This window comes from Atractosteus spatula, chromosome 5, assembly GCF_055471065.1.
Source record: "Atractosteus spatula isolate fAtrSpa1 chromosome 5, fAtrSpa1.hap1, whole genome shotgun sequence".
In the NCBI taxonomy this organism is placed as follows: domain Eukaryota; kingdom Metazoa; phylum Chordata; class Actinopteri; order Semionotiformes; family Lepisosteidae; genus Atractosteus; species Atractosteus spatula.
This window is the reverse complement of record NC_142710.1, coordinates 6,908,304-6,919,137: the sequence shown is the minus strand read 5'-3', so window position 1 is coordinate 6,919,137 and position 10,834 is coordinate 6,908,304. Positions and strand designations below refer to the sequence as shown.

Here is a 10,834-nt window from a genome sequence, read left to right as displayed (position 1 = left end):
GGCGTTTCAATTTGCTCAGGTCATCAACAGAGCGGGATCTTCGAACACAGTGAAAGTTACCGCGATCTGCATCACAGCTATAATGTTAATATTATGAAGAATCATTGTGCAATTCGATCAACGGCATTTCATCACGATGTGATACGATTGTTTACAAGTTCTATTTTTATTGTCTCAGTTTAGACTGATGATACAAGAACAAGCTGATCACGCAGCGTATCCGGGCAGTCAAGCTGTGTCACGTGATTTCACTCTCAACACCGCGTCCGAAACCTCAGCGCGTGAGAATGTTCTGGACTTCCTTACCTGCTCCTGATTGGCCCACAGGACAGCCCGCGCCTCACTGTGCGTGTGTATAAAGCCCAGCGGCAGGAGAGGTAGTTATTCCTGCTCTTGAAGTGTTTTTGTAGGAAAAAAAAATGGGGAGAGGAGTGGGTGTGATGGATTTCCTTTTGCCTGGATTGTTAGCATGGCTCTGTGTTGCAGTGGTCCATGCCCAGCTCAAGGGTCAAGATGCTATTTTTGGTGAAGAGGAAAGTTATGATGGTTTTGAGCCAAATGTGGGTAGTCCTGTATTCCGGGAGACCCCACCAGATGAATATGATGGTTATTCTGCTGGAGAGATGAGAGGGGTGCTAAATGGGGAAGAGCAGGACTTGATGGAAATGGGCTCTGATGCTGAGGGGGAAGAGCTGGATAAGGACTCTAGTGCTGATGTGCAGAGAGATGTGGCAGCAGTGACAACTGGTCCTTCTGGAGCAGATCCTCCTTCATCTGACCCTGGTAGGGAGTTTCTTCAAATCTGTAGACTGAATACAACTGCATGGTAGTAAAGTAGCTCTGCTGTGTTTCCTCTAAAAGGAAGTCTGGGTGCATAGGAATGGTCATGACCATTCCTATCTGAATGAGTGCTTTGCATAGGGCTGCTTCTTCTTTCCTTTCAGTAGGTTACAGCAGAAATTCCTTCTGGAGTAACCTTCATCTAGAGTGAAGTGCATTCTTATAGCTCTTCATGGGGAACAAGTAAATGTACTTTCTGTACTGAAGAGAACCATTTTAGCTGTGGAGCCTTCACCTGAAGATGGCTCCACAGCTGGAACTGTTTTTCTTCTCTCTTCAGCATGGAATAAACCTGTACTTGTTCCTTTGCTGATGCAGCTACCAACTTGAAGGTTTTGTGCCCAGTAACATTTCCTCTCTTTCCTCCCAGAGTCTCAGGGTGACCCTGAGCAGCAGCAATCCCACAGCCGCCCCCTGCTGTCCTGTGGCAAGAGCAGCATGATGCTCAAGTTCTCTGTGAGGAGGTTCAGCCGAGTCTACCTGCTGAAGGGTGAGGTTCTGTCCTGCCTGTACTTGCACTAGCCCTATACACGGACAGGTTGTGCCATCCTCTGTTCAGGAGATCAAAACCTGTTCATGAGCCATCTGAGCTGTAAACCAAAGGATTGTGCTGCAGTGGTATCCCCCAATGTAGCAGGACAACCCCTCTAAACAATTGTCCCTGTACCTCAATGGGTAAATGCACCCCCAGAATGCTCTGCTCGTCTTTGAACATCGCACCATTTCATGGGAATGGATAGGGAAATCTTGTTCCATACAGTGTATGGGGTAAAGACTTCTGTGACTTTCCTAATTCTATGAAGTCTACAGTGTCTCCAAATGAATGTGCTTTTTTGCTCAATGGATTGTATCTCCCTAAATGGGTATGTCTGCATGAGATGCTTGAAACCACCCTTACCAGGGGGGATGTTCTTACCTCGCAGAGCACAATACCAATGCTTGTTTGGGTTGTTGTCTTTTTTTAATGAAGATGCAGAGTGTGAACTATTGTGCCAAGCCTCCAGTTTCTATTGTAACCAAAGAGAACCTGCATGCATTCCAGTTCAGTACCCTATTGGTGAATTAAATTGAGAGAAAAGCAGGTGAGTGTGGAGGACCAGAATTAGGGGCATGATGCAGTAGATGTCCCTAGAAAGGGGAAGACCTCTGTGTTTTCCAGATTTCTGGTGCTGTACAGAGCTGCTGTGAAAGGCCACTTACCTGTAAGCCTCTAACACTCCACCTTCTCCCAGGCAAAATGGCTCCTCTCTTGGTTACCAGACTCCCAGAGCACTGTGGGCACAAGGTGTGGACCACCAGGAGCTGGCTGGTGCTGGTGGCTTCCTACAAAGGGTGTTACATCAGGACCTGGGTAAGGGCAAGTTCTGGGTTTGGACTCCCTGGGAGCTTGTGTGAGCAATAGTGCCCTAGTTGCTCCAAATGGCTCTACATCAGTGCTTTTAACCTGCAACCCTGTTCCCCACCACAGAGGAAGAACCAGCGGCGACATTACTCCCTGACAGTGAGATACTTTGACAAATCGCAGAGGAAATGGGTGACTGGCACTGTGTCCTGCCATGTTCCAGTTGTCCCTCCACCCCCACCTCCCAGAGGCCTGACCATCTCCTGCAGTGAGGTGTGCATGACTGTGACCCTGCCTGCTGGCCCCCTGGAGGAGATCAAGGTTCAGAGTGAGTGACTGGGGAAGGAGTTTTACTGCTGGTCCCTGGTAAGGCAGAAGGCTGTTGCCTAGCAAGACTGCTGCTGGTTGTTGGCCACTAATGGAACAGGGGGCTTGACATGGCATTTTGAACGGTTCCAGTACCCCCCAAAAGTGCCTTGACATTGTGGGTTGCAGCATTACACTGTGCTGATTGCTGTTTGGAGCTTCCCTATGATGCAAGATGCACCTTAAAATAGTTGCCTCTATCCAGTATGCCATAATGCATACATGGTATCCATTACTAATTGGCAGGATTTCATATTGCAGGTACAAAAAGAAACTTGGATTCTTGTGTACCCTGTCCAGGTTCTTCTGGCAGCCTGGTGTCTGTGCTGGACACTCCGTCCTGTGGATACTCTGTGACTGCAGGGCGGCACCTGAACACCCTGACCATCCTGTACACTGGCTGCTATGTCCGGCTTGTGGTGAGGCTGGGCTTGGGCTTTGCATTTCCTGAGTATTATTTATATATATATATACTGGCCTGTACTATGAGCAATGAACATGCCTTCCATTTCCAATTCCACCATATGCCTGAAAGTAAGACCTTGTCTGAACAAATGGGTATTGGTCTAGAAGAAGTTGGTTCAGATGACCAGGGTTAATTTGGCCTATCAAGTCCCCAAGAGTCAGACTAAATTTAGAGGGTAACTAGAAAGTGACTTTTGAGCTAAATGTGCCCTCATCTTAGATGACTAAACGGTAAGGCTAGTTTTAGTCATTCTAGTCAAGCAGCTTAACTTGTAGAGCTGTTAAAAAGCACAAGCCATTGTGTAATCCCCAGAAAGGGCAGATCAAATGCAAGACGTATGAACCCTTTGCTGCAGATATCTTCCTAATCTATTTTGGGACACATGAATGGAACTTGACAAAATTCCATACCACTAGAAATTTGAGGCTCCTGGCAATCCAGAGTTTGCTAATAAGTGTAGTAGAATGACTGCTTGAGTTGCTTAAACCTATTAAAAGTGGGCAGGTAACATCTGCATTCTTTACCTCACTGGGCTAGTTTTTCTGATGAATAACTAGCCCTTTTGACACTACCATAGTTTAGGCGTTAATGACTTTGTGCTCTTAACGGTGTCAGGCCTGAGCTTCAGATGTCGCAGCTCTTTAAGCTCATGTTCTTAAATGGGTAAAGGCCAGCACGCTCTGTAAAATGTTGGTGCCGTGATCCTATTTCTCGCATGGCTTCACACCCAGCCACACAAGCATGTTGACCTCTTTTCTAATGGTTATTTCATGCTGTGTGCACTCTACTTCTCTGGGCATTTTATCAACTTGGTTAATCACTTCAAGATGAACAAAAACTGCTTTTTTGATGGTCCCATTACCAAGCTGAAATGCAGCACGTGTGGCATGTTCAACCAGTATTCATTTTAAGCAGAGCTTCTTGCACTGATCTCCGGTCAAGACAAAAGAGTAATACTTGAACTGTAAAACTGTTTATTCTTGCTTAGTCTTCTGGTTTAACTTGTGGACTAGCTACAGTGCATAAAATGAATGTTTCAATACAAGTCTCTACATGCTGTGACTCGACAAGCACGTCAGTATCTTACAGGAGCCTTTCCTGCTTGGCTTGTCCTATATAAAGTACTGCCAGGCTCCAGACTGCTTTCTTCCTGCTGATAGCATGGAGTACCACGAGCATTGCTTCCTTCTGTGCCTTTTCATCTTGTAAAAAGACCAAGGTGCTCTAGTTCTTAATGCACGGCAATACAGCGTGAAATGTCTCCACTGTACATGCCTATCTAGGTACCATTTAATTAAGAAACCATAAGAATTCATGACATGAGGTGTGAACGGTGAACTTGATGTGCCGATGCATTTCAGTAGGAGTTTTGGATGGAATAACCTGTCGGATGAGTGTGGATTCACTCCAAGATGCTCATTGTGGAATATTTTTGTGGGTATTTAGTCCTTAAAATAGGATGGGGAGTGGGGGGCGGGAATTAACACTGCAGCTCATTCACCTTCAGGGTGTGGGCTGTAAACATGACTTCCACTGTTCTACAAAATAGCCCTTCTGGTGGTAGTTCCTGGGTACTTTCAGATCTGGAAGTGGGGTTGGCTATCTGCAGACGTCGCCAGCACAACTGCATAGGTGTCTTATCCCTTTTTTTTTTCTTTCAGGACCAGCACTACACTGTGAAAGTGGTGTACATTCCCAATGATGGCCCAAGAGGGGAGATTGTGGTGTCCTGTCCCTATCGCCCCTACAAACCAAGGGAGGGTGAGTGTATAGGTTTGAGAGCTGGTAACTGGCTACACAACTGTTGATAAATCCAATCTGGTCTCTCCAGGATGTCAACTACCCAGGAGCCATCAGGTGGCCTGTAGTCCAGGGAGGATTTCTCCAGCCCACTGCATGGCCAAGGGATGCTGTGTGGACCCAGAAACATCCTCTTGCTACTATCCATTGGAGGGTAGGCCTCTCCTTACTGATCCAGTCCCAGGCACCTTCCTGACCAGAAAAACGAAGATCCTGACATGTTCCTCTCTCCCCAGAGTGCACTGCCGACAAGCACTTTGTCTTTGCTGTCCCTCGGACCATCTCTGTACCCCCTGTGGATCCTGCCAGCCTGGTGATTGCTGGCAATGCATCCTGCACCCCTGTCATCTGTACCTCAGAGTTTGCCATCTTCAAATTCCCTGTCACTGGCTGTGGGACCCATGCTTTTGTGAGTACACTGATCCCTTTAAAATCAGTTCTCCCAGTCGTTTATATAGGAGTATAGAATTCCTTTATTGGAAGTAGGAGGGACCTGCTCAAGAGGCAGTTGATGGTTACTGACCTTGCTCTCTGCTCAGGTGGTAGGAGAGACCACCATCTACTTGGCTGAGGTGGAGACACGGGCAAGACGCAATATGCAGAGCTATGGAGTCATTACCAGGGACAGCCCCTTCAGGTGAGCAGGGTTTTGATCATCGAGATCTATTGTGCTGGCCAGCTTACCACATGGAGGTATATGGCTTGCCTACTGCTTCCCCTCCTCCTGCTCTCCAGGCTGCTGGTGGAGTGCCGCTATGCTGAGGGGAACCTGGCCAGCACAGGCTACCTGGTGAAGAGCCCCTACCTGCCTTCTGCTGTCCTGTCCCAGGGAGTGTTTGGGGTGCAGCTCCGGATTGCTACAGGTGAGCGGTTGATTATCAAACGGCTCCTCACGAGGGGAGTATTCAATGCGACGTGGCTTGAGGGGGGGTAAGAGAAATGACTGGCTATACTAGACTCCACAATGCCATGGCTTTATGATCTGGCCACAGCATACAGCTCTACCCATCCCTTCTCCATCTTTCTCTAGACGAGAGCTACTCCAGGTTCTACCCTCAGTACCACCGGCCCCTCCGGCTCCTGCTGGGGAACCCAGTCTACCTGGAGGTGCGACTGCTGAACGCTCCAGACCCCAACCTGGTGCTGCTGGTGCACTACTGCGTTGCCTACCCCCGCTCTGGCCAGGCTGTCTGGGTGCTGCTCTATGATGGGTAAGGGGCTCCTACGTGTGCAGCTCTATCCCTGGGCTGGTCAGTGGGTGGCAGGCAGGGTCCTGATCTTGGTGCCTCTCTGCAGCTGCCCCAACCCTCTGGACTACGGCCACACGTCCACCCTGCACATCCACTCCAAGCTGCCTCTGCCCAAGCACCACCGCCGCTTCCACATCCAGACCTTCCAGTTCCTGGACAGCACGTCCTACTCCTACATCAATGAGGAGGTGAGGCTTTTTGCAGTTGTAGACTCTCTATAGATCCATGTAAAACAACCATGACAACTTGGCATGTAATCCCTCTTCCAGATGTACTTCATGTGCTCCACAGAGCTGTGCCTACCGTCTGAGCGGCAGTGTGTGGAGGGCTGCTTTGATGGCCGCAGTGAGTCTCTATTTAAGCTCTTCTCCGTGTGTTCCTTCTGTCCCTGCACATCTGATGCTTTGCAATAGTATTTGTACTTCAGGAGCCCATTATCTGATCTTCTCTTGCAGAAATCCCAGTGCTGGAGAACCCAGATGCTGACAGGCGCTGTGTCAGGACCCCCTGCCCAGGAAAGGATGAGGGCCCTAGGGACTGAGGGGTAGGTTGGTGGGGTATGAGTGTCACTAAATTGCTATGGGACCCCTTTGCATGGAGGTATTTTTTTTTTGTCAGGGATTCAAAGGCCTCATTCCTTTCTGTAATTTCTCTCCCATTGTACTCCAGAAAATCCTGTCTTTTTCCTGCACTTAATGGGGCTTCAACCATTTTTTTTCAGGTTCTTGCCTGCTGCTTCAGGGACCAGCAACCTGTGTCTGAAGAGATGGTTCTGTTGGAGGAAGTCAGTCTTAATAAAGGTGTTGAAAGTGATCCAGTGTCCTGTGTGCCCTAACTAGAGAGGGGGATGGTTGGGGTCTTGGGCAAGTAAAATGGGTGCAATTATCCACGGTCATGTTGCTAACCTGTAAGGGTCTAATGGTGTCCTTTGCCACTGAATTGTAGTTCCTGCAGGACTGGGTCTCTGTTGGTCAACTGAGGTTACTGCCATGGTCTCTGCCAGTCTGCTTCCATCATGAAGTGTCAACCTGACTTGGATGTTGTTGTGGGGGGGGGGTTATAATTCACTTGGGTAATAGGTTTTGCAGTTTCATTTTATATACTGTATGTAGCATTACTTTCTCAAGCTTCACATCAGCTGAGGTTTTAGACCAGTTGCGTTAGAGAATGTTTGAAGCTCTACTCCATTGAGTGGGTTTTAGGCAGTGTAACCTTTTCAAATGGTGCTGCCTCTCTCCATCCAGATCTCATTCCTGCACCTGGAGCAGTTTTTATACCTAGGGCATTTAAAACATGCTGCTGTATACATGGGTGCAGTTGTACTATTATTAAGCATGAAAAGCTTCCCTGTTCAGAAATTGTTGCCATTTGGAATTGGTCTAGTTAAAGATTCACTCTCAGTTGAGTGAAAGATACTCAAAACCCTAATATTTAAGAATATATTTATGGGCTTTGCTACCCCAAAATAGTGACAGTAGCAGTTTTGTGGCATTGGTATTTTCGTTTTTGAAACCCTCCAGTGGGAGGGTTGTGGGACTTTCTGGAAATTTGACCAGCACTACCTTTACTCCTCATGATGGCGGTTTCAAATAAGTGCAGGACACTATGTTCTAATGAACTTCAGATGGAACCGTTAAAAGTGGCTTCTCAAGTCACTTCACAGTAGTAAAAACCAAGCAAAGGGGGCAACAGAACTTGGGGAGGGGTTTGCAATAGAGTAGGACAATAAAATAGCATACACAGAACAAGTTCCATAAAAACCCCTTCTAAAGAATGGTTGGATCACTTCCACAAGCCCTGGTCCTGATACTGGCTGCTGCATTCTGCACATACCCAGTTTTGTTCACTGTGAATGTAGGCACCCTGGTATGCCAAGAGTTGTAGTCCTCAACTTCAAAGAGGATGAAAATGGTGACCAACTTTTTAGCTACTGTTGGGGGTAGTAGGAGATAGTCCTCTATTTGAGGAGGAAGAAGGATAATTTTATAACATTTGCACATCTAGTTGCCTGGATCTAATATGAATGACAGGTGCCTTGTCCTCCACAGTTAATGGGAGGAGCCCAGAAGCAAGACTTCAGTCCTGTTGCAGTTAAAAGAACATTTTTGTACTTAACAATTGCTTTCATATAGAGAAGTGTCTAAGTATGTATTGTCAGATCTCTGGTGCTAATCTACACATTTCTAGATTATTTTATCATGCAATGCTAAAATATCTGTAGACACCAGTGAAACAATCTATTGTTTTGAGTGTCTTGTCCTTATATTCCTACTATACTGTGTGTGTATATATATTTGGTAACCATGTTGCACCACTTTCTGGTCTCAATTCTTCCTCAGCCGTTTGTATTTTCCCCCTTATTAGCCTCCTCACCTACTGTATGCAATACCGATGAATCTGATCTCCACTGAAAACGCCAAAGTCATCGGTTTCTCATTGGGTCCTTCATGTTTTGAGCCACATTTTAAAGTTAGGATTAGTAACTTCCCATATTACAAGACTGTTGTTTACATACATTTAATTGTATTTGGCATACTCCACTACTTGGACATAATGTATTGTATACAGCCTGGACACATCGCAGCTCTATTTCTATTGAGCTCTGTCTGAGTTTATTTTATTCCATTTCTATTGCACTATTATCTATTATGTAACCTTATTTTGTAACTTGAATTTTGTGATTTTTAGCCCTCGTGAGCTCGCAGAAAAGACATTTCATTGCCAGCAACTACTGCTGCACGCTGTATTGTTGTGGATTTGATAAGTAAACTTTCAGCATTTACACACTACTTACAGAATTGATAATCTCAGGATTGGATTTTTGGCCCAAGTCAGGTTTAAAAAAAAGTGGTTTCATGATCCTAGCTGAAGTTTTTTTTTTCTGAAACTCCGGGGGTCCTGCATGTCGCGTCATTGAAACTCATTCAAATGCAAGTGCTTCTATCCGTAGTCTTGATTGTTTCCAACTCATTCCTTTTGGTTTGGGGAATACAGTACGTGAAATGCAGTAAACGTGTAACCTGAGTGTTACTCTAACCCAGGTCATGACTATTAGTCATTACAGATCCCAGGACACTGACCGCGGTAAAGTTAGCTTGGAGTTCGAAAAGATTTTTTTCAAAAAAACTACAAAGGAAAAACTAACGACCCACGCAAACAAAAGAAAATCAAAGAGACTAAACAAAAGCAACAAACTTGACTATAACACCCCGGACACAGATGAAGATTCCCTCCTTCCAAAGTTGTGGCAAAAGACCGCGTCCTACTCTGTTGCCCGGGCTGCATGACAGCTGCTGCTCACAGGAGCTGTCCCAGCACTCATCAGCACGGGGGCTTTCACCTGCTCCGTTTCCGACCTGGGTTGGTACACCCCTCTTTAGACAACCTGGTGAGCCCAAGCTCCCCCGGGATCACCATATTGGTGCCGAAGACGCTGCGGACCCCCGATCAACACAGCCCACTGCTGTGCAGAACTCCCGAGCGCAAGCGGTCCCTCGGTCTCAGCCTCCCGGCAGCTTGGATTACAGGCGTGCGCCACCATGCTTTCATGCTGTTTGGATCCATATCAATATAACTGTAATTTTTAATGCTTTCAGAATGATTGAACCGATATGCCAGATTGTCAGCACCTTGACAGACAGACCTTTTAGGATCAGGGTTGCTCCACTGTGTTTCACACTTGGTCGAACACTATATATGTGTATAGACCAGCGCCAACCCCTTCAGCGTATGCAAGCTCACAGAGCTCAGGGTCCATTTATCCCATCAGTCTTGATCGGCTTTCTCATATACCTGAACAGGTTACAATGATTTTATCACTTATAGCAGTGTTCCTTGTAGGACCTATAAAAGGTTGGTGAAACAAATACAATTTTCACAATATAAAAAACAATTAAATCCACATTTAATGGCAGTACTGGACTTACCCTAATTCAATTCAAGCTTTATCGTCCCCTAGGGGAAGTTTGTTTTACGGCACAGTCAAACACAACTCAATGACAGATAAACAGCACCAAAAGGGAAGAGAATACAGTAGTGTTACAGGAGATGAAAAACAAGAGACAAGAGACAAGTTAGTTACTTTGCATTGTTTAAGAGTGTACTTGCAGTGAGAATTAAATATTTCCTGGGTCTGTTGCTTTTACACCTGGGGGCACAGAGGCGTCTCCCAGATGGGAGACGTGTGAATTCACAATCGAGTGGGTGAGACACGCACATTCCGTGATTCTTTTGGCTTTCTTAGTCACCCTCTGTTTGTAACAGATGCTTAAGTTGATTTAAGATTTAAGTACTCAGAACGCAGTTTGTGTGTTATTTGCAGGCATCCAGTCTCAAGTAAACTGACTTAGTCTGAACCTGCAATCAAGAAGCCTGGAGAAACTCACAGACTCTCCGGTAAAGTGTCAGGATTCTCATTCAGCAGCTATGAGATGAGCTGGTTGAGACAAGCTCCTGGCAAGGATATCCGGGATATCCAGCTTACTATGCCCAGTCTTTTGAAAGATGATTCACTATCTCTAAAGAGAGGTCCAGCAGCACACTGTACTTACAGATGAGCAGCCTGAAGACTGAAGTCATGATCAACAGCAAATAGATCAGTGAAACAAGAATATTCTCCAAACACCACCTTAAATCAATAGCAAACAGAATTTGTTTTAGCTGGGGATTCCTCCTGCGGAAACTTAGCACAACACAACCAATTCAGAATTTTAATTCTATCCTTGCAGAACCTGAATGATGAGACTATGAATTATGCAACTTCATTCCATG

General features: G+C 46.1%; 1 protein-coding gene and 1 non-coding gene across 2 annotated transcripts; one reads left to right on the top strand and one right to left on the bottom strand.

Annotated features, from left to right (window-relative positions):
- Nucleotides 1-419: 419 nt before the first annotated feature.
- Nucleotides 420-6,605, top strand: LOC148833719 (zona pellucida sperm-binding protein 4-like). Its single transcript, XM_088917147.1, has 14 exons — nt 420-783; nt 1,211-1,330; nt 2,073-2,191; nt 2,309-2,510; nt 2,849-2,967; nt 4,676-4,775; nt 4,846-4,968; nt 5,051-5,223; nt 5,354-5,451; nt 5,550-5,677; nt 5,845-6,025; nt 6,111-6,252; nt 6,334-6,409; nt 6,520-6,605. The coding sequence occupies exons 1-14, from the start codon at nt 420-422 to the stop codon at nt 6,603-6,605; spliced, it is 2,031 nt and encodes a 676-aa protein (XP_088773273.1).
- A 2,708-nt stretch (nt 6,606-9,313) lies between these two features.
- LOC148833718 (signal recognition particle RNA) lies at nt 9,314-9,607 on the bottom strand. Its single transcript, XR_016091151.1, has one exon.
- Between the last annotated feature and the right edge of the window lie 1,227 nt (nt 9,608-10,834).

What these genes read in the sequence shown, in the direction of transcription:
- LOC148833719 (XM_088917147.1), top strand. Translation starts at nt 420, where the DNA reads ATGGGGAGAGGAGTGGGTGTGATGGATTTCCTTTTGCCTGGATTGTTA. An exon ending in TTGCTACTATCCATTGGAGG is followed by an intron (nt 4,969 to 5,050) that starts GTAGGCCTCTCC and finishes CTCTCTCCCCAG; the next exon opens with AGTGCACTGCCGACAAGCAC. An exon ending in GCTGTGGGACCCATGCTTTT is followed by an intron (nt 5,224 to 5,353) that starts GTGAGTACACTG and finishes CTCTCTGCTCAG; the next exon opens with GTGGTAGGAGAGACCACCAT.